This window comes from Falco rusticolus, chromosome 7 (assembly GCF_015220075.1).
Source record: "Falco rusticolus isolate bFalRus1 chromosome 7, bFalRus1.pri, whole genome shotgun sequence".
NCBI lineage: Eukaryota > Metazoa > Chordata > Aves > Falconiformes > Falconidae > Falco > Falco rusticolus.
The window spans coordinates 13,982,558-14,005,715 of record NC_051193.1 but is presented as its reverse complement, the minus strand read 5'-3'; the positions used below and the strand labels follow the sequence as shown (position 1 = coordinate 14,005,715).

The following is a 23,158-nucleotide window of genomic DNA, read 5'->3' as shown; positions in this document are numbered from 1 at the left end:
AGAAGGTGAATGCCCCTGTTCTTAATAATCCTGCTAAATTCTGATGCAAAAAGAGATGCAGACGTTTTTTCACTGGTTTCTTGGCCTCCTGCACTGGCCGGAGCAAGGCGACCCCTCGCCCACCGCCACCTCCCGTGAGAGCAGGCGGCCTCCGCCGGGCACCGCGCACACGGCCGCTCCGCCCGCGGCCCCCTGCAGGGCCACCGGTCACTAATTAACCTGCGACGCCTCTTTCGCAACGCTCAGTTCAACTGTTGCAGCATCGCTCGGCAGCGGGCCGCCGCCGCTGCTGCCGGTTACCGGCGGGGCTGCCCCCGCCCGGACCGCGGCCTCCGCCGCACCGTCGCCCCGCGCCCCCGGGGCAGGGCGAGGGGAGCGCGGCGAGCCCCGGGGCAGGCGGGAGGCTGCGCGGCCCTCCCCGTGCCGCCGGCGGGGTGCCGGGCGGCTCCGGTTTCTGCGGCGGATTTAACCTTTCCCGCGCGGGCGGGAGGGGGCGGCCGCCGCGGGGCGCGCGCCGGCGGTGGGGCGGGCGGCGGGCACGGGCCGGCGGAGCGCGCGCGGGCGGGCGCCCCCTGCGCGGGGCGTGAAGGGCTGAGGCGAGGCGGCGCCTGGGGCAAGGCGCGGCGCACGGCGGGGGCACGGCGGGGGGCGCAGAGGGCGGCCGCCGCCTCCCGCCGCGGGGATGAGCGCCTCGGCGGCCACCGGCGTCTTCGTCCTCTCCCTCACCGCCATCCCCGTCACGTACCTCTTCAACTGCCTGGCGGCCAGCGGCAGGTGAGGCGGGCGAGGCCGCCCTGCGGGGAGGGCAGCGGGCGGGCGGCGGCGGTGAGGGAGGTGCGGGCGGCCCCGGCGGGTATTTTTAGCGGCGGCGCAGGGAGAGGGCAGCTGCGGCCGCGGCGCTGAGCGGGACGGGGCGGGAGGCGGAGCGGCGTCGGGCCTCGCCGCGGGCAGCGGCTCGGGAGGGAGACGGACCCCGCTCCCGGGTCCCGCCCGCGTCCCCTAACGGGAGCCGTGCCGGGATGCGGCCGGGGAGACGCGAGGGGCTCCTGCCTCGAGGGCCCCCGCCTGGCCGCCCACCCCGGGACCCTCAGAACTGCCGGTTTCGCATCACCTGGAGCCTGTCCCGGCGTCCCCGGAGCTCGGGTCACCGCCGGGGCTGGCTGGCAGCGCCGAAAGGACAAACCCGCCCGGGCGGCATCGCCGGGCCCGCGGCCCCCGCAGCGCCCTGAGGCCCGGGGCGGCGCGGCCTCCCGCCGCCTGCCCTGCAAGGCGTCCGCCAACGGCGTCCAGTGCTGCTGGAGAACGCATGGAAGAACTCACCGGCCTCGGGAGGCTCCGAGCCGCACGCTCCAGGCACCCCATAAGACGTGCGAGTTTTAACTGAAAATGTCCATGTGCCTTCGTTCTGCCAAAAAAATAGGATCCCGGGATAGACCGCAGGTCTGGGAAAGGAAGGTCTTTCTTCGTGGAAAAAAAACAGTGTACTCACAGGTCTGTGTGGTATTTTGTGATCCCACAGCCCGGGGTGTTCTGCGACTTTACTGCACAAGTATTTGCTTCGTGTTTCTAAGGCTTTGCCACATCTGTTCCTTCCTCATTTTCCTCCTTCTGGCCGATAACTTTTTTTTTTTGTTGTTGTTTCTCATTGCTAGAGAAATGCCGAATAACGCACGCTGACTTACTTGATTCATTGCCAATGTTTATTTCAAATTGATGGACCGCGGTGAAAAGTCACTGCAGTATTAAGAGCTGTAATGGTATGAAGAAATTAATCACAGGGAAAACAGACTAGCAAAAGGTTCAAACAGTAAAATAAATCAATAAGCTAGTACTGCTGAGCCTGACTCAAAAGTCTTTGTGTATATATTCTGAAATATTTGATCTTGCAAATTTTTTGCAGTAACTTTTAAGTCACATTTCACGAAGGCTGAAATTGTCATAGTAATACTTGTTTGTACACAGTTTGTTTTCTTGACACACAGAGTGGTACTGTGTATGAAATCATGTACCAAATATTTTTAGCTTATACTTGTGGACTTTACCTGACTTTCCCCTCCTTTTTTTCCCCCTGCATGAGCACAAAAGTGAAGACGGAGAAATAAAGTCTTCAGAGAACTAAATACAATTTACGCACTCCGAGCTGTAAGCCAATATCAAACTGATTTTCTTAGCTGGCATTTTCTTGGGGAAGGAGACAAATCTGCTTTGTGCCCAACTTTTTTGTGCTTTTCTCCACTGCCACTTTACATGCGCTAACGTTATAGTCCCATCTTCAGAGCAAAGGTCTTTTCCGCTGAGCCCGCTTGCATTAATTACAGACACCCCAACCCCCCAAGCAATCCTGCCTTATAGAGCTGGAGAGACCTTCGGTAGCACTTCCAAAACTGGAAGTTAAACCTAGATCCATCATAGGCACTCCACACTGCTACTCCCATTCCACAGGACTGATGTGTTTTCTTTGTGAATATGTAATTTCCTGAGTAGATAATTTATTGCTGAGGTTAGACTAAATGTCCCTAATGATCCTTTTCATCTGTGAAATCTCTGTTTCTGACTTTCACCTCTTGTTGGCCTTTAAGTTTTCCATCATTTTTGTTTATTTTTGCAGATACCAATATGAAAACTGATTTTAGTTGAACAAATCTAGACTCCGGCATATGTTATTTATCTAGCTATTTTTGTATTTTCTTTTTTTAGATGATCACGTGTGAAAAGACAGGCACATAAATTCTGCAAAACTATAAAATGAATACTATGACAGACTGTGCAATGGACTTTAAAAACAGCCTTTTAAAGTATTAAAAGTTACTTCAAGAGTAGTATTTGCATTTGAGAATAGATGGTAGGAAAAGCTGAAGAAAACAGCTCTGTCTCTTTCCCTGTCTTATGAATTCTTTTTCTTTTTAATACTGTTGCAGTTCCTGGGCAATTGTTGCAGTTGGACTGCTGGTTATGGTTTTTATTGCTCTGTTGGCTCGTGTTCTTGTCAAAAGAAAACCACCAAAAGACCCGCTGTTTTATGGTATGTCTTGGTAACAAGAAATCTAAATTCAGAAAGTGTTAATTTATATAAATTATAATATATGATGGTTGTTTCAAATTAAATGTTTAAGAGATGGCTTCAGAATCCAGTCTGGTGAGGTGCTAAGGAGCCAGGAAAGACAGACTGGGGAAAGAGGAGGAGAAAGCATGCTTCTTTTGTGCCTTTTTACTCTTCTCAAATAGGAGATCCAGCTTAGGGACAAGACAGACCTCCTGTTTGAAAAGAATAACACTCGAGTTGGGCTGTGAAACTGTTGAAATGCTGTCATACCCACTTTGTTGAGATCTTCCTTGTAGCAGGACTTTGGCACCACAGTAGACCTCTCATGAGTTGACTCATTTGGGATTTTTGGACCTTTGGCCTCCATGGCTTGGTTCTTCCTGTGATTTAATTCCTTAATTCTCCTGTTTTCATTAGGCTTCTGTGTTAATTCACCTTTGTGACACGTAAGAAAGTTCAAACCACCCCAACTCCTTGCTTGGGTTGTCTGCAGACTTGGGCAAACATTTCTATATTGATACTTTGCCATAAAAGAATAGAGATACTGATTACCTTTTAAAAGGAAACCTTAGATCTAGATTACTTTATAGCAAAAATCTAGAAGAAAAAAAACACTGCTATTTTCTGAAGTTTTACAAGATGGGCCCACAGGCAAAGCAGCGTACAAACCACCTGTATTTGCCCTCTGTCTTCCTCCTCATTACAACTCACAGGCATCTGTCCCCAGTGTCCTACACGAGGCTGGGAACTCTCAGTTCACACTGAAATAAAAGGAAATAAATAACATAAACTTTCTGCAAATAAATTTCCTGTCTCAAAGGAGTGTCTCGCTAACTTGCCTGATAGGTCCTCTGGACTGCTGTGGCTATATCAGTTTGCCTTGCTCACCTCCAAAAATGGCAGTTCACATTCTCCACTTCCTTTCTGTTGTCCTTTCTCCTTTCCAAGAGGTGACTACAGTCAAGGTTGCATACTTTGTGTGACCAAGATTTTTGAAAGACTACATAGTCCTTGCTGCAGACACTGGCTTTCCATGGAGGCTGTGCCTACAGTTCTACAGAACTGACGTTCCTAAGTTTCCCAAGAACTTTGTTGACTAACCACTAACTAAAAAATACTAAGCTATGTGGGAAAGTCGTATTGTATGTTAAATATCTGTGACCTCAAACTACGTGCATCTAGTTCAACAGATCTCTGCCTGACTGAATTTATTGGACTGTGAAGCAACTGCTGATCCCAAGTCTTTATCCCCGCCCCTCCCCCCCCTTTATCTTATTGCAGTTTATGCCGTATTTGCCTTTACCAGTGTAGTGAATCTAATAATTGGACTGGAACAGGATGGAATTATTGATGGATTCATGACTCATTACTTGAGAGAGGTAAACAATTGTTTGGCTTACAAATGTAAATAAAATCTTTGCTATAAATAACTTGGTATAGTATTTGTCACAGAAAAATAGCCACTTACACATTCAGGGTCTTCCTGGATTTGGCCATTGACCTGTCATTATTGTTATGGACAAAACCTCCACTGACTTGAAATCACTTGACTAATTTGGGAGAAATGTCATACCTTTCAAGTTTCAGTGTTATTTCACTTAGTTTAGGTAATACCATTCTGTATTAAGTTCTGTGGGAACTGAATAAACTGTACATGTTCTCAGAAAGCCATAGCTAGCACTCAGGAGAGGATGAGTACTGCAGTACCTAAACGTGTTACCAAGACGGAAACAAAAACTGCTCCTTTATTTTTGCCTAATCACTTTACTAAAAGGAATTAGAGTTAAAACTCCATGATGCCAGATACCTAGTCAGCAGAATCTGTTTGCTGCTGAATATCAACATCCACCAAAAATAGCTCAGTAAGTGCTTGATACGAAAGTCACTGAAGTAATTGAAAAGATTCCATGAACTCTAGCGTGAAATGAGTTGGACCTTACAAGGTTATACATTGTCATCAATATATGCAATACCATTGTAGATCTCTAGGTTGCTAAATATATCTTTATTTGTTCCATGTTAAATTTATCTTTATTTTGTAGCTTTTATCACTAAAATACGGAAAAGTAGTATTTCCATAATACAGCAGAACAATGCTGACAGTCATGCATAGACGTTTTCCCTTCCATCTTGCACCCCATTTTGCAACTGTAGAAGTGATTTAATTGTACCTGATCCTACCTAAATCAGGTTTGTGCTTGGAAATGTGTATTGTCACTCAAAAACTGTACCTCCAGATTGAAAGAACATCACTTTTCTGAAATTGTTTCTTGCTGTTCATTAATTATTTGTTATTCTTCCTCTGATCGCTTTATCTACTTAAAAATAAATACTCTCTAGGGTGAACCGTATCTGAACACTGCGTATGGCCATGTGATCTGCTATTGGGATGGCTCTGTTCATTATCTGATGTATCTGTTGATGGTGGCAGCTATTGCATGGGAGTAAGTAATTTTGATTTGTGTACTGTTTTGCTTGCGTTCTTGTGCAACCTACAAAGGGCTTGCTTTGCAGTATTTAGATTTTTCTTTCAGGACTGTTTAATGTCTTAGGCCAAAGCAACACTACTGAAGTGTCATTGCTTTCAGGAATTGTACCCTTGCTAACTTATTCGTTCTCTCAGCTGAGTAAGCCTAGCAAATGCATTGAGTTGTAGTGAGTCTTCCTCACTCTGCAGCAGAGATCATAGCCCATCTGCATGCTTTGTGCTAGTTAAAAGGAAAGCTTAAAGATGATGCATGTTAAAACCACGTGTGAAAACTCTTTTTTTTTTCCAGATAACATATTTATGATAGGAATAGTGTCTTGCTTAGCATGATGATGATCTCTCGTCAGTGTCAGACACAATTTCTAGATATTCTTATGTTTCTTGCTGTTGAATAAAGAGTTTGAGAAAATATGTACTTAAATTCCAGAAGTGAATGCACCTGCTGGTAATAGAAGCATTAAAAAAATGAAATTAATAATTCATTATTAATTCTTTTATAGTTTTGTACAGCCTGTGATGTGCAAAATCATGCAGTCAGTCTTCAGATGAATGAAACATAACAGCAAATAACTGAGTATGCACTAATGCTGTACTGTTCATGTGATAACTTTCTCACACATGAATGTAGGATTTCTCCACATCCCCCTCTCAGAGGCAAGAATCCACTGTTGACTTATGGTACAGATTTTAAAACCTTTACTTACTTGGATAGAACCATGGATATTAGTATAATATTTGAGGGTGATTTGGGGTAGGGGATTTTTAGGGATGGTGCAATAATTATTTCTTACTTCCTTTTTTAAACAGACAAAGCTATAGAACCATCGGCCTCTACTGGCTAGGTTCCATTATCATGAGCATCATTGTCTTTATGCCTGGAAACATTGTGGGTAAGGACATAATTTATATGACTAACTTCTTCCTGTGAAACGTTTTCTAAATTTAGCATTAGGTTATCTATATTTTACTGCAGCATTGGTTCCTTTCTGTAATAATATGAAAGAGGAATTTTAGGAATATCAGTAGAGAGATGGAAGATATTTTGAAATTTAAATATGAGGAAGGAAAGATGGAGACCAGGAAAAAAAATCCTTTCAATTGACATTGCTCTCGAGGAAAAAAAATAGTCTTTTGTTATACCCATATGGCTTTCATCCAAACTAGGTTTAATTTAAGCAATGAGACGATAACCATGTCTTAGTATCATGAAAATATAAATTTTATTTTATATGAAATTTCCAATTTACTTAGTAGTCTGACTTTCAAGCAGCTTACGAGAGACATCCAAATCACCTATAAAAGTGAAATCTGGAAATTATTCTATTTTCAAAAAAGAATATAACATTCCTAGATTTCTGACAAAAATCAGCTCATAGCTGTGCTCCTAGAGGTTGAGAATTTTAATAAAATAATTTTACATCATTATTAGGTAGGTGGTCCTTTAAGAGTGCCACTCCCCTCAATTAAAGATTTCCTTTTTAGCAAAGCTTAAATTGATGCAAAGTTGATAGGTGTTCAACTGAGAAAAATATTCATGTGTTTGAATCCTGTAGTCAGCTTTATAAAAGCTTACTCTGGCCCTCCTTTTTATGACAGGGGAGGAATATTCATGGTGCAGCCTTGGGCCAGTCCAGTTCCCTCCTTTGTAGATATGCACCACAGAGAAAACAGCAGATTTAATGTGACAATACCTCTTCCTCTTCCCTCTAGGGAAATTTGAGAGAATTGCTCTCAAGAGCATGCCTTCTGCCTTCCTTTCTGACATAGAGAGTAGCCAGTGTAAAAGACACAGATTTTCCTGATTTACCTGGGCTGAGTATAGCTCTCTGAATTTATGCTTTGTCCTCAAATATTAGTACAGGTCTGTAGGAGAAATCAAGACTTTGGAAAACAAATGCAATATTAGATCTTAAAAAATGGATACGTTAATTTTTTCCATTTTTTAAGAGTGATGTCTCTATTTGAAGCAGGTTCCATTAAGAGATTTCAAAGCTGTCCCACATTATAGGATTACCTAGTGCAGAGTGACAAAGGTGGTTTGCCGTCCCTGCAAAACCCCCCTAATTTCTAAAATGGCTTCTGGTCTATTGCCTCTCTGTCACCTGTGACTCTACGACTATCCTGAGCCCGTGATTTTCGACAAGATCAGTGTGTCGCTTTAACAGCGATTTCTAACACTTTATGTTTGCATTACCAGAGCTGCTTCAGGTTTGGTATTACATATATGTTTTAGCTTTTCTGCAACACAGCTTACAAATTCTCAAACATCTTATAATTATTTTTTAATAGGCAAATACGGAACAAAAGTATGTCCTGCTTTCTTCTTAAGTGTACCATATATTTGCCTTCCCATATGGGCTGGGTTCCGAATTTATAACCAACCTTCGGTGACTCACGACACTCCAGTCAAGGTAATGTTGTTGTATTTAAGGTTGGCTATTGTTAGGAAAACTGAAATATGCTTGCTGTTTCTGCTGAGTTTTATAGGTCCCTCTGTGAGCATGGAATGTACTGTAAATGTTCACTGTTACGACAATTGCTTCTTGGCTGTGTAGACACTGTAAAAATACCTATACTGCAGGATCATTTCATTATGGTGGGGTAAAGAAAAAGCAAAAGAATCTTATGTTTAGAATAAAGAACCCATTTCTAGGTGTAATTGTGTTACTACCCTCTACTCAGTTTCTGACTGTTTCAGTTTCTTAGCTGATGAAAATACTGACATATGCCAGCTTCATAAAGCACCACAAAATCCTTGTAGAAGCTCTGCAGGAAAGTATTCTGCAGACAACTTACAGATTTCATGTAATAATTTTTTGTATGTTCATTCTGCAATATTAGATTTTACAGGTAAGACATTGTACATTAATTGATATGAGAATTATTTACATACTTATTAAAATCTGTAAAAATATTTACTTAAAACTCCTTAGATCTTTGCCTTTGAATTTAGTAGTTGGGCTGTAATGAGATTAACTGAGCAATCAAAAAATGCAATAAGTTTATGAACTGTTTCATATTTTAAAAAAATCCCTGCAGTACAAAGCACAGAACAGATCTCTTAACTCTTTGTTGCTATAAGCAAGACAGTTTATTGCCACAGCACACCATATCAGTTTTAGGTAATATAATCAATTAACAGTTTTGCATCACAAGAGCTCCTGAGTCTCAGTCAGGTTCATTCTGTAACTGAAAACACAGACACAGATGAAGGAGTTAGTTCCCATTCCATAGCTAATAAACAGCCAGTGTGCAAGTGGTGTAGCCTACGGCATAGAATAACAGCAGATGATGCACTGACATTTTCCCAGAAATGTATGAAAGGTAACATTCAGTCATCCATCTGTGATTTTTCAGTAGGAAAGAGGTATAGACAGATGTTCATATCTCCTGAAGTATGAAGAACCACTACAGAATCACCACTTACAGGGAAAATCTCTTTGAAAGGCAAATTATGAAAGGCAAATTGGGGGACACTTCGGGTGCCAAACACTCTTCTACCTTCCTGTGTAGGCTTACGGGAAACAGTGTGTCCCATCCCAAAGCAGTTTGAGCTGATTTACTTAAAGGCATCACTAATTCTGGCCAGAAACACATTCTTTAGAGTCATCAGGGTAGAGAAGTTAAGTGTAGTTGAAGGTAGTGATGGCCATGTATTAGTGAGAACATCCTTTGCATGAAGGACGAATGAAGATTTCAGTTTGTTTTCATAGTACTGTGAACACCACAGCAATTGCTAGCATAGAAAATATGTGATAGACTGCTTATTTGCTGAAATATAGCCACGTCTCCTATGCTTATCAGGAGCTAAATTGCTTACCTAGTTTTGGTATTTACTTTGGTATAGATTTGCAGAGAAACCTAGTTTTTAAACTCTGTTTCAAAAAGAGAGTGCAGAAAGAGCTGGTGATCTGAAAATGTAACATTGCACTTCTTAGTGAGTCCTTTCTTGTAAACTTCAACTTTGTTGCTCGGAAGGTCATAGAAAAAGCCTTGATGCCTTTCACTGGGGCCTTCTACCCTTCCTAAGTTGTTTCTTTTTTAGAAGTCATATTTTATCTTCTCAGCTAATTTATGCTCCATATCCGAGCATGAATACTTGGGTCCAATAACTGTATACCTTAAAATGCCTTTAAATCTTAACATGACTACTTCTGAATTTTTCTTATTTTTTATACAACTCCCTCAGTCCTAAATGAAGTATTGTTTTCAGGAAATAATTGTGTCTAATGCTACTATCAGTTAGCTAATCATTGTAAGTCCTGAAAATATTTAGTTCTTTCAATAGATCACTTGCAATTAGCTGTGAACTTTAACTTTTTTTAGCTATCATTATTCAGAGTTGGTATTAAAAGGTTTAGGAAGAATATGTAATAATGCTTTTAAACATGATAGTGCAAGTATATGGAAAAATACTTACATGAAAGCAGTGGAAGCAAGGGATTCATTGCTATAATATTATTATAACCCAGTTTTAAAAAAAAAAAAAAAATCGCTGTGGAGACAGTTAATGAACTTTTGGGTGTTTTCTAGTAGAGATGGCTGCATGGGAGAGAAATGGAGTTACACCCTCATTTAGAATCAAACCAAGCTGTGCTGCAGTATTTACAAAGCCCAGTAGCTTTATCTACAAGTATATCAGCTCAGAAAAGTTTAATGTAATTTACAATTCAGAATTAATACATATAAATTCAGATTTGCACATGAATTCTGAAGGGACTGACTTCTGTGGACAGATTATTCTTGTTCCCTAAAACAGTCTCACAGAGGTTATGGAAAACAGCTTTTTCCTGGAAGTGAAATTGCAAAGCGTGCCTACACACTTCCTTGCTACACAAAAGAAACAGCAGGGTTGGTGAGATCTGTGCAGAGTTCAGTGTTTGCAATAAATGGGCAACCTGTAGCAGGTCATCTCCACTCAGCCAGAGTACTTAACATGTAATTAATTTTAGCATGTATTGATGTGACTTTGCTGTGTAAAAGAAAGGCAAGGCAAAATTGCTGCGTAGCTGAGGTCTGACAGCGAAGTGCACACTCTTTCAAATTCTTGCTTCTGCTTTTAAGCTTTTCATTTTCATTTTACTTGTAAAAATGCATATATATATATGCATAGAGAAAAAAGGTGCAGCTTTTCTGTACCTTGGCAATTTCACAAACTCATACTGCACCAAAGGTTGTTTCCACTAATAGTGGCTTTGTCTCAAAAACCTCCAAGTACAAAATTTTATTGTTGCTTTCTGATTACAGTAAACATGCACATTCATTTAACATACCTTTTGAAACGAGGAGTGACATACATCTATATAAGCTTCATACTTAGACAAAGTGGAAAGAAAATATATCAACCCTTCAATTTTCCATTATCCTTAGGTAGTCTGCATCTGAAAATGACTTGCAACTCGGCAGCCATGGGAGGCCTTTGTCCTTCATGGGACTAAATACTAGAATATAGACATTCTTTGCAAGTAATACTGTGAACGTTCCTACACTGGTACTGTAAATACTGTGAAGTGACACCATACTGCCAAAACAGACCTGTTATTTGTGTTTGAAAAATAAAAAAGCAAAGGTGTCACTTTCTTTTTCTGAAAAAGAACCTTTAAAAGAAAAAAAAAAAAAGCGTTTTATGAAAGGACATGGCCTCTGTGTAAAATAGCCTTATTTTTGTTAAACTACAATTCAGATCTTGCAGTTCTTACTCAGGAATTGTGCTTGCAAGATTGGTTCTCCTGTTTCAATAACTTTATTGTGAGTATCTTGATCCTGAGTGCTTTTAACTATGCCTCTACATCCTAATTATTGTTTTGTGCTTTGGAGACAATTCCACAAGTGTGTAACAGGAAGGAAATCAGGTTTTTCTTTTGCTGTCTGCATGACAACACATGGCTAATAAAAAGGAAGGGGAAATGAGTAACATATAAATGGGGAAGTTTTCCCTCTGAACTACAGAAAGATACTTTGGCATTCTTATAATTTTGTCTGTGACTACATAGTGATGAAAATGTACCTCAAACTATTTCCATGAGACTTTTTAAGTTTTACCACGTGAGCAAAGAGATTACTTTGGTTTTTCCAAGCTATCTTCCTTGTTAGATACCTATGTGGCCTTTGCTACTGTAGAATGTGAGCCCCTCACGTCTGCCTGTGCAGTGCAGCAAGGGGATTCCTGTTCTGAGGCTGAGGAAAGGAGGTACAGAACAGATCAGATCCAGATGCCAAGAAGTGCTTCGGTGCCCATCAGAGGAGTCCATAGCATACAGTAATGAATTAAAGGAGGGTTTTCCATGTGTTCCATACATGCACACACATATTTCATTCTCTATTTCTGCATTACATATTAAGATACATTATTTGCTCACTGAACTCAGCAGAGAACTCAGCTACCCACAGAAAAGCTTTTATTTTGTGCCAATGATACGCCATTAATTTCAATACCTGTCACAGCCTGCTGAAAACCACCATTCACTATCAGTAATAAGATAGACCCTTTTTTTGCTGTCCCTGCAAACAGTCCTTTTACAAAGCGTATTAGATTCAACTCCAAATGTTTGATACAAACCTACATTTCCAAAGCTTTTCTACAAAGGGACATTCAGGGAAATTAATTCATTCCCATTAACAAAAGACACAACTTTGAAGAAGTTAGTTATGCTGCTCTAAAGCCTTATGTGATTGCAGAGTTAGCGTTCATTTGATTTAGGTTGCTTTGAAAGTCACTATCAGTAATAAGATAGATCCTTTTTTTGCTGTCCCTCCAGACAGTCCTTTTACAAAGTGTATTAGATTCAACTCCAAATGTTTGAGACAATCCTACATTTCCAAAGCTTTTCTACATAGGGACATTCAGGGAAATTAATTCATTCCCATTAAAAACCCCACAACTCTGAAGGCGTTATAAAGCCTTATGTGATTGCAGTTAGTATTCGCTTGATTTAGGTTGCTTTGAAAGTAAACTAATCTGTATTGAAATGGCTTTAGTTAGATCCATCCATTTCTAGGGTTTATTCAGATTAATTTTCCTCACTACATCCTATAAAGTCTGAAGTCACCTTTTCTAAATGCGGAAATCTGTGTCTCTCTGAAATCAGTGGATAAATAGGGTAACGTAACTGAGAATTAACTCTGTCTATCATAATTTTTCACCACTTATCCCTTCTTGTAGTGACTGATCTGGAGTTAAACATGTCATGTGGAACTGGGATGTACTCACTGCACATGTTCTGTGTTGCAGGTGGTTCAGGAAGTCCAGAAGAAAGGACTCCTAAGACGACCAATAGATTTAATGTTAGCTGCGTACCTCATTCTAGCAACGGGGTTTTGCATATTTAGGGGCATGGTAAGTTGAAGATATTTTAATATTCTGGCCTTTAATTTTTAAGTCAGATGTTTAAATTTGAAATCATTGTGGCTGTGTGAAAAAGTATGTACATTTTGGTTAAGGGAAATCCTGTAACTTTCAAGGTTGGAATAGGCCTTAGATATAAAAAGGACAAATTGATTATTTATGATAATTAGTGGTGCTTTGCTTCTTAATTTTGTCCTCTCTAAAGTGTGTTTTTCAGAAGGAGGTGCACAATCACAAGTATAAGTAGCATCCCAAGTGCAGATCAACATGACTTAAAACTGTTTTCATTGGCCTGGTGTTACATTTATGGCCAGGAACACTGAGACAAACCAACTAAATTAAATCTGTATTCATGTTTTTCTAAACAGATGCATAGTTAAAAGTATATAGGAAACCAAGTTAATTTATATTGCATGAGATACAGGACAACATTTCCACCTGAAAAAAAATATGTCCACCTTACCTGAAAAACACATGTTGTTTCTATTACCAAGAGCTGATTTTTTAAAAAATGTTTGCTTTTAAGCATAGTTGGTTGAATTAAAAATTCTGGGGGAATGGATCAATACTGAAAATGCTTGAAGTGGATAAATCCAGTAGTAGGTAAATCTAGTCCTTTGTCAGCTCTAAAGCATTTTCTGTCTTAAAGCAGAAGGGAAGTTGTGTATCATTCAGTGGACAGAGCTCAAACGTTCAGGTGTCTTAGACCACCACTTGCATGCTTGATTTGTAGATCTGATCCTGTCTAGAATAATTCTAAGAGGTGATGAAAAGTACCCAAGCAACATTTTATTTACCTAGTGCAGACTGTCCTTTTATAGTTCTGCTGCTCACATTATTCTGTCATCTTCTGCTGTTTCTCTGAAAACTTGCTTGTCAACAACATTTTTTTCTTCTAACTTGTCACAGACTGCTTTATTTCTTATAAATCATGCTCCTTCAGAGCACCACTGATGCAGGTTAATCAGCTGGTTTACCTGTAATTTCACTGTGGGCAATGTTAATCTCATGCTCACTTGGTTTGCAGTCCCACTTCTTAATTTCTCAGAGGATTTTTTTTTTGTTGATTTTGAGAGTGTGGTCATTATTTCCTTTACCAAATGGGAACTGTTTACTGGCCTTACCTACATGCAGAGATCAATGGAACATCTCTGTGTAAGCTGCAGTAACTGTGATTTTGTGATAAAGCTAATAAAACATAATCCATTATAGTCCACTCAGACCTGCTTCTTGGATGCCCATGTTGGAAAAGAACAGGGAGGAATATCCACTGTTTGTAAACCTTTTTATTTCCCACTCAAAGTCACACAATGAATACGCATGAAATTAAGTCGTGCAAAACTTAACTGTTCAGTCCTGTAACTTAGGCATTTACGGTGCTTCGCCATAGAACACTTAGAGTGACAGCTGTTGACATGGATTGCTAACTCAGAATAGTATTTTTTGTTTTAAGGGCTACTATGGAAAGGAACTGCTTTTGCAATTGAGTCCATTTTTTTGGGGATTTTATTCTTTCTATAGGAATGTAAAATCCAATAATTTCTCCTTTGCTACTCTCTTTTAAAAATTATTATTATTGCGAGTAACACCCGTCTCTCTGCATTGCTCTCCACCGCTACCTCGCCACAAAGCAACTCTCTTCTTGTACTACATCCATAGCTTGCTATCCTAAAATTGGATGCTTAACCTGAAGTTTCCCATTTGAGCAATTTTCCATTGGAAAGTTCACTTGCTGGGATTAAAGTCTGTTTTTCAGAGCAAATCAATAGCAATTATACTTTTATTGCAGCATAGCCAACTGACTGAATTCTCTTCAGTCAAAATCTTTAAAGCAGGCTGTCAGTATTTCCTCACAAACCCTCTGAGTAGGAGCTGAGAGGAGGCTGTATTTCAGTTTTGTATTTGGTGATCAAGTGGATCACCTTTGTAGTGGACTTCTAGCAAGCCTCCAGGCTAGCAGTACTGCAGGCCACTAAGTAAGTATCTAGGGCTGGTAACAGGTTAGCTCGTTTTTCGAACAAATTTGTTGTTCACGGGAAGTTTTAAAAATTCTTCTTAGATTGCTCTGGATTGCCCTGCTGAACTCTGCCGGCTATATATTCAACTTCACGAGCCTTATATAAAAGATCCTGCTGCCTATCCTAAGCTTCAGGTAAAGCATTGACTGTGGAGCATAGAGTGTTAAGTGACTTGTTAACTGGCACAAATATGAAGCTATGGGTTTCACAGGTGACAAGATCAATAAGGGAAGTATTTGTTCACAGCAAGTTAAACAGTATTTCATATTTCGTACTACAGCCATTACAAGGTACCAACTCTTGTGATAAACTCAGATTCAAATCAGTTACTTAAGAGTTACACATCCCAGTTACTCAGGCTTCTTTTAATATAGTCCATGAAACAGAGCTGCATGCTTTTTATCATCATTCTCCTTCCTTAGAATAAGGGCAAAGTAGACTTTCAGTCTGGAATAATGGACCAAAAAGGGGTGTAGTAGGACTAGATTCCTTAAGCTGATGTTACGCTTCTGTCACCAGTGACACTCCTTGAAACATAGCACTTTCTACAAACCCTATTTACACAAGCGTTGCAGAGGAGAGAATGCTGTTGCTTTAGTTTTGTAGCACTTGCAAGGTTGCTATTCTTCTGCAACTTTGGCTGCTACATGGGGGCAGGGCCTGAAGCAGTAAGAGGATTCACGAGTGAGGCAATGAGCAGAAACCAAATATATCTCTGTTTGACCTGTTCTTTCTGGGAATGAAGGGGTGGCCTGGGTATATCTCATACTTCCCAACTGAAAGTGCCATGGAGCTTGAGAAATGGACGCTCGTGTTGAGTTAGGTCAAGCCACGCTTATTGGCATGGTCTCAAGATGGCAAAGGTTAGTGAAACATGTCCTAGGATGAAGTGGATTTGGATGTGGGAAAGAGAAACAGGCATCAGTATTAGCGGAGGCCTTAGGGTATCTGGATCCAGTCAACAGCATCCAGGTATGAAATTGTTTTCTCAAAGAAGTTATAGCTGCATAAAGGCCTGGGAATCATCGCTGCCAGGAGTGTAGCTTTGAATAGTCACAAGTCCTCAGTCAGCAGTTGGCTAATTTTGAAATGCATCTCCCTCACACTACAAAGCAACTAATACTTCTGTTTAAAATGCAGATGCTGGCATACATGTTCTACTCTGTGCCATACTATGTGATTGCTCTGTATGGCCTACTGGTGCCTGGTTGTTCCTGGATGCCTGATTTAACCCTTATACATGCTGGAGGACTAGCTCAGGTATTTCTTTGTAAAATGTTCACTCTTGAATTACAAGTTAATAAGTAGAGATCTATGGAATAAATATGGGGCCCAGGGCCTGATCTTCCCATGCAGGTTTTATGCCATTGTAACTCAGATCACCTTTTGTATCTATAAAAAAAAAAAACAAACTAATTTAAGGGAGTGGAGAATCAAACCTATTACTTGTCTCTAATGACTGCGTTCTTGCTTTAGGAGACTTCTCTCCTGCAGAATCTTTTTATTGCGCTCATTTAAACCTTATTAAGCACAATGCACTCTTTAGCTGAGACCATGAAGGAGGATTGTCTTAAAGCTGTAACAGTCAACCATGTAAAAAAGCACCAAGCACAGCAAAACAGTACAATGCATTGTTTCCATAATATGTGTTGGCAATCTAGGTAGTTTGAAAAATATAAATGGAAAAAGTATTCACTAGTCACAGAAAACGGACAATTATGTTGATAGAACACGGGGAACCTCCTGGGCCACAAACCACAGCAACACTAAGACATGTTTGTGTTGCCAGAGGCAGACCAATGATCATACATTCTCAACGCATTTTCTTCTCAGTCTCTTAACGAACAACTGTAGTTAATTACTAGATGGTGCTGACACTTACGAGAAGACTGACTGAAACAAAAAAAAAAAATTCAACAGCAACTAGTAAATGACTTCTTATGACATGTAGATGACCACTGAACAGCTGAGATAGAGGGACAATTGATTTGTGCTGTATGTAGGAAATGAAACATGCTCTGATCATCCAGACAGTGCAGAAAATACGCACATAATACTGCAACAATAATGCAAATGTAGGGACACGGCAGTAAGTGTAATCTAAATACCGCTATTACACAAACACAGAGCAGTGCTTTATTCCTCAGGCCTGAGATAACAATCCGTGGATACCAACCACAATCCAGCTTAACTGCCCAGTAAGGAGGGGGGGAGTGCCATTTCATTTTCTGTTTGTGAGCAGTAATGGAGAATATGACTTTTTTTTCTAAAGAGTTTATAGAGAACCTTGAATTACCAAATGATGTCAAAACAGAATCTGGCAAACAAGGAGGTTTAGATGCTCAAAAGGTATCACAAATATTATACAACTGTGTTTAGCCTAAATCTAATCTAAAAAAAAAAGCACAAGCCAGTATCAGGAAACTCTCTCTGACAGATTACTCAGGTTTCATGAATTCCCCAGTCAGTCAGGAAAGAAACCGCTCCTTCAAAGACTATTTAGCACAAGGAAAAGTTACCCAGAAGTCAAGAGTGTGCTATCACAATCTTGCAAACTTAACTAAAAGCTCAGCATCCCAGATCGGAGGTGATTCTTGGTTGGTTGGGTTTTGGTTTGTTGTTGGGTGCTCGTGCCCTGCCCCGCCCCCCTTAAATATTTCCCATAACAAACACTCACTTTTTTCTTTAATGGCACATTCTGCCTTTGCGCCTTTTGTATGATTAATACATGCAACATTTTGTTGCTGAAGTCTAAACCCTCTCTGTTGTCCATTTGGTTTGGCTTCAGGAGAATGCCAATTTACACATTAGACAATGAGAAGAAAAGCTACTGGAAACCCAAAGCTAACACTCAAAATTCCCCATTTTACTCTCTAAAGCTTGTCCTAGACACAAGTGAAAACCATGGGCTGACAAAAACTGATTTAAAGAACTGTACATTGCTGTACACTCTGCACATTTTATCCTGATTCAAAAAAAGTTTCTTTACATTTGGGAGGGTTTTGTTTGGAGTTTACTTTAATGCACTGCAGAATGAACTTCAGTCATCCCACAACTGAAGATGATTTAATTTGATTTGGTGAACTGTGAGCAACCTGGGATGAAGAATGTGTGAGACAGTGAATTGATGACTCATGTTACTTTTGGTTTTGGTCACTTTGAGACAGAAAACACATTTCCAGGTTTGTCTACTGTTTTCTCAAGTTAAAACATTGTAATTCATGATTAAAGCATATGTAGTTTACTGAAACACATTTTTTCTTCTATTATGCACAAAGGTCCGATACAGGTAAATACCTAACAACAAAACAGTGAGCATTGCTACCCTGGCATGAACACTGCTCCTACAGATGGAGACTGTGAGATTTTAAGTATTTTTATTTCTATCATTATGAAGTATTAACTTTTTTTTTACAAAAACCAGGTGTCAAAATACCATGTGATGCATCTAAACTAAGAACCTCTAAAAGTGCCTAGCCTTTCACACACAGAGAAATATTTACTGTTTTTCAGAATTACATACAGGTCTCAGCTTGTATTATTCTGTTACTAACATTCAGACTCCAAAACCAGGTTGTGACCCTTATTAGACTTCAGGAGCTTCAGGAAGAGCTCTTTAAATGTCACACGGCTAAAGTACCAGGAGCTTTGATTACACAAAAGGGTTGGAATAGCCTCTGAACTTGATTAAATTGCTATTTCCCTATGCGAGTGAGCTACATGAGAAGGGATGAAGAGCCATAACCCTGCTATCCAAAACTATTCTGTTTCACCAGCTCTGCATAGTCTGCTTCCCTGTTCTCTCAGACATAGAAAGTTTTCCCTCTACTTCTCCATCCAAGTGTTTTCCTTAATCTTGCAGTTTCTGGTGGCTAGCTTCTGCAGTGCCTCTTGTCTACAAGTGAACCTAAACCCAAGGAACATGCTTTCTAGGTTACTGCCTCCCCACTCTATTTGATGGTTTCTTTAGGCTCACAAGACCTGGTCCAAACCCCTCCAAAATAAGTTGGAGTCCTTGCCTGACTTTAGTTGCTTTACAGAGAAGGTGCAGAGCGAAGTATGACTCCTAACCTTTTCCGGGCCCTTCTCTGCCCCTAGCTGGAGGCTTTCTGGACTGCAGGGTAAGAAATATTTGAAGTTTTGCCTATGATTAGGCTACAGGCAAAAAACACTATAAAAAAAATAATCCAAACCCAAACTATTTCATACAGACAAGAAGCTTAATGAGTAGCAGGCATACACAAATTCCAGTTGAGCTGCACCACGTCTGGCACCAGGCAGCTTCCAGTTTGTGTGGGATGGCCTGAGCAGAAGGCCGACGGAGGCTTCGAGGTTCAGAAAGGCTGCATGTTAAAACATTAAGGCTACCTTAGAAGTTTACCTGCAGCATCTCATTTGGCCAGTTTCTCAGCCAGGGTTTAGGTGTCTGATCTTTAAAATTCTCTAATTAAGAGAGGGTTCAATAACAGAAAGCACCAAGGCATGGCTGATTTGCTAAGAGAACCTGATTACAGTGAGTAACAGAACAGACTCAAGGTTGCTCTCACCGCAATGCCAGCCCGTTTATTGCTCAACAGGCAGAGAGCGCTGCAGGAACTGACAGCTCTGGTCTTGCTGCTTAAAACTATGGATTTGGTGCAAGTCTGCCTGGTACTTAGCAAGAGCAGGACTGGGCTACTGGTGAGTGGCAGACCTGCTTGTAAGACACACACCCTGCCCCAAGGGAGGGAGAAAAAAAAAAATGGCAGAGTACTGTCATAGAAAGCAAACACATGAGATTAAAAACATAACACAATATCCACAGAGGCAAATGAAATAATAATAATAAAATAATTTAACAGACCTACATATCCTCCTTGGTAATGAAAGGAAAAAAAGCAATTGTGTTATACTGAAAAAACAAGTCACATAAACAGTAACTTCATTATATGGTGCACTATTAGCTAGTCAAAATCTTCATTGGCTACAAATAGAACAAAATGTTTCTGCTTTTTCTTTTTATAAGGCGCAAAGCTCACTAATGTGTCACAACTCTTGTAAGAGACAAGACCACACAGTAAGGCTTAGATCTTCAAAGGCAGCTAGGAGGCTGCGGGAGCTCTGGGTCTCTCAGAAGCAGCCCCTTACTGCTCTTTCTGACAAGGCTTACTATGAACTTATGATGAATTTACTATCAACTTACTATGATGCACAGCTGGCCATTCTTGGAGACAGGCAGGCCTTGCAGTCTTCCACAGAGAAGTACATAGCTGAGCATCTTGTTCATCCCGGAAGAGGCTCTAAAATACTACCAGGAGGCTGTTAGCATGTAGGAAAACTTCAGGCAGACCCAGACCTCCTATCTGAAGCCTGACGGTGGCTGGCTGGCTGCTGAGGAAACTGCTGCCTCATGTAGCAAGAGGGCTTTGGTGCTGAGCACTCATACTCTGGCTGCCTGGGCTGAGGTGGCTGCCAAGGCGAGGGAAGGTAGCAGGGGTCTGAGCAGGAACCACCCAGGTGCCAAAGGCAGCTCCTGCCTGAGACAGGTAAGGACAAAAGGGCTGCAAGAGACAGGCTGAATGATGAGGCTGATATAAAAAGGCTGCTGATAGCATCCCCCTGAACATCTGTTTACTCTGTAATACCTATTTACAGCAACATGCTAAGTGGCACTCTGCTGAAGTGTGTTTGTGTTTGATTTCTTTGATTACTCCCTTTCCTGACTCCAGCTTGCTAGATCAGCTCTCCCTATTCAGTGGAGGTGATTAGAATCACCTGGAAACTTGATTTCCTTTTCTGTTTTGATGTATGGTCTCAGCCTAACCTTTTGCTAGAGGGGGGTGTGTTAAAACACCTGCGCTGTATTTCACTTTCTACTGTGCTAACTGTGAACAGAACTGTGTTCTTCGTGAGTCCAAAATAACTCCTGCTGAAGCCAGAACAGAGGACGTGATTTGGCCATAGTGTACTCCCCTGCATTACTAAATTCCTGGTGTCCCTTTCTCCTGCTCTGCTTAAGATCAAAATGATTTTTATCTTCTTGGACCTCCTCCACTGCTAACTAGCTAAATAATCATTAAAAAAATAAATAAATAATGGACACACAATAGTTAATGTGAATGAGCTGTGGCTTGAAATAGCAGGTAACAGATGGAGACAAAAGACAGCGACTATCCTGACGCTTCTATCTTTAAATGTTTGTTTATGCTAAAAATATGCTTCAGCCCAGCAGGCTTGTCTTTGCTTATAACCTTCACTCTAAACTTAACCTATACCCAAAAGCCAAATATTGCAGACAGTTTCTGAAATCACGAGTTCTGGGATCAGAATCTGGAAGACTGGGATTAAGATTTAAAAAAACCAACCAAACCCAGAGCTAACACAGCTTCCAAGATTTTTTTTTCTAACTTTATTCCGAGGGAGTGTCTGTCTGCTTCCCGTTGATGGCAAGGACAACATTCCTAGGTAGGTGGGTGCAGGTCCTGCCCCCACTGCTGTGCTGCAGTTCAGGAGTGCCGACCTTTACGGTGATGCACGCTTCAGCGGCCGTTTGCCTGGGGAAGGATCGTGGACCCTGTTGCATGACTAATCACTCAGAAGCCAAGGGTGAAGTCCTCTACCTGATGTAAAGATCAGTGCCACCACATGCATAAAGTGAACCTCCTACCATGCCACTGCTGGTTCCGTTTATGCCTCTTATGCCAAGATATTAATGATCTTTGTTCAAACTGTATTTTTATACTGAGGTGCAAAAGTATGATGGAAATACCTGAAATAAAAGGGCTGGCTTGGAAAATGTCACTGGAGATGCATACTTGCATGCAGATTATGCCATCTTTCCAAAATACACATCAACTTTACCTTTTTTTAATATATACATTATGTACACACCACAGGCTCAATTTTCCCATATCGGTGCTTCTCTTCATGCTCGAACTCCTTACATCTACAGAGTCCCTGAAGAAGCAAAACAGTTTTTCCTGATATTGAACATAATGTATGGGATTCTTCCCCAGCTGCTGGCTTACAGGTGTGTCAACAAGCCAGAGTTTTTTATGAAAACAAAACAAGAAGAAAAAACAGAATAGCACAACTGTTTTGAGCTCCTCTTTTTGGCTATGTATATAATTGGGCTGGGATGTAACTGAACTGCTCAAATGAAACCCAAATGAAGCGTGTAAGGTGTGTAAAATTGTGTAATGTTGCACGGTCTGTTTTGTTTATCCTACTCAAAAAGGGAAAATAAAGATGACTGCCTTCAGTACCACTTCGCAACATTTTGACTTTGTGCTGCAGTGGAGCTGCTAGTTCACGGAGCTATTTTTAAGTAAGCTGCTTTGACAGTTTTGGAAATACTGCATGAAGTTAAATAATAATAATGATGTCAGTGTTTAGCCTCCACACACTGAGGAACATCAGTGCCAGCAGTCCCTATACAGAGCTACTGTAGAACGTGAAGGTCAACATTCTGAAGTGTGAAAAATTAACATACATAACTCTGTCACATGCACATGTTTTATTTGTCAAAAAGTATGTCTTGTGGGTCAGCCTTGTTAAAAATCCCAAGAAATCTTTTAAGAAGCAATCAACTCCATATATGATCAGCAAGTCATAGTTTTGTTAATTCCTTTAAGGATTCACTTCCGCAAGGACTGCTCACCTGCTTGAAGTTAAGCACGTGCTTAGTAGCACTCCTGAGCTGGGCACGGAGGGCTCGTTGCCGTGAGCAGCGGCGCCTTACACCGTAGCATGCATTTTTGGAGAGGAGGGGGTTTGGGCCACATTCTTCGCAGCTACTTTTGCTAATGCTGCTGGGTCATAAACAAGTAGCAGCAAATACAGTTACCTTGGTTTGTGTAATTTATGTTTCTGTTTGCAATGGCAGCTATTTCTATGCCTTCTACGTGTATTTATATTAAAAGCGGTGCACTTTGCACCTTTCTCACAGATGGAATTGGCTGATCCATTGTAACTGGAAAGACGTTATTTTGGGATCTTGACTTTCGGGCATTTTGATTTAGAGAATTTTAATTTTCTTTTTAAACCTAATCAGTAACAAGAAAGCATCAGCTCATGCGCATGTGTGTTGCACCCTGCACCAGCAGAGCAGCAAGAAACTGATGCTTTAACGTTCCCACTGAACACTGAGGTGCAGCTCACAGCAGTGCTCAGGAGAGAACCCACGGGTTTACACCTCCAGCCAAGGGGGCAGGTCCAAACTCACCACAAGGCATCTCATTAATGTTTCTTGGCGACAAGGAATTTAGGGATAGCTTCCTCCAGCA

At 41.0% G+C, this 23,158-nt stretch overlaps 1 protein-coding gene across 5 annotated transcripts; it reads left to right on the top strand.

The window, feature by feature from the left end:
* Positions 1–593: 593 nt before the first annotated feature.
* TM6SF1 (transmembrane 6 superfamily member 1) lies at positions 594–22,140 on the top strand. Of its 5 annotated transcripts, none has more exons than XM_037395803.1 (10): positions 594–774; positions 2,919–3,022; positions 4,325–4,422; positions 5,384–5,487; positions 6,339–6,421; positions 7,821–7,942; positions 12,763–12,867; positions 14,936–15,028; positions 16,035–16,154; positions 21,770–22,140. In XM_037395803.1, exons 1-10 carry the CDS (start codon positions 683–685, stop codon positions 21,959–21,961), a joined length of 1,113 nt encoding a protein of 370 aa, XP_037251700.1. In that variant the 5' UTR covers positions 594–682; the 3' UTR covers positions 21,962–22,140. The 5 variants fall into 5 exon arrangements, with proteins under 5 accessions (XP_037251700.1, XP_037251705.1, XP_037251703.1 ...); XM_037395805.1 differs by having other exon boundaries at positions 606–774; positions 17,169–22,137; XM_037395806.1 differs by lacking the exon at positions 14,936–15,028 and having other exon boundaries at positions 605–774; positions 21,770–22,042.
* The last annotated feature ends 1,018 nt before the right edge of the window (positions 22,141–23,158 follow it).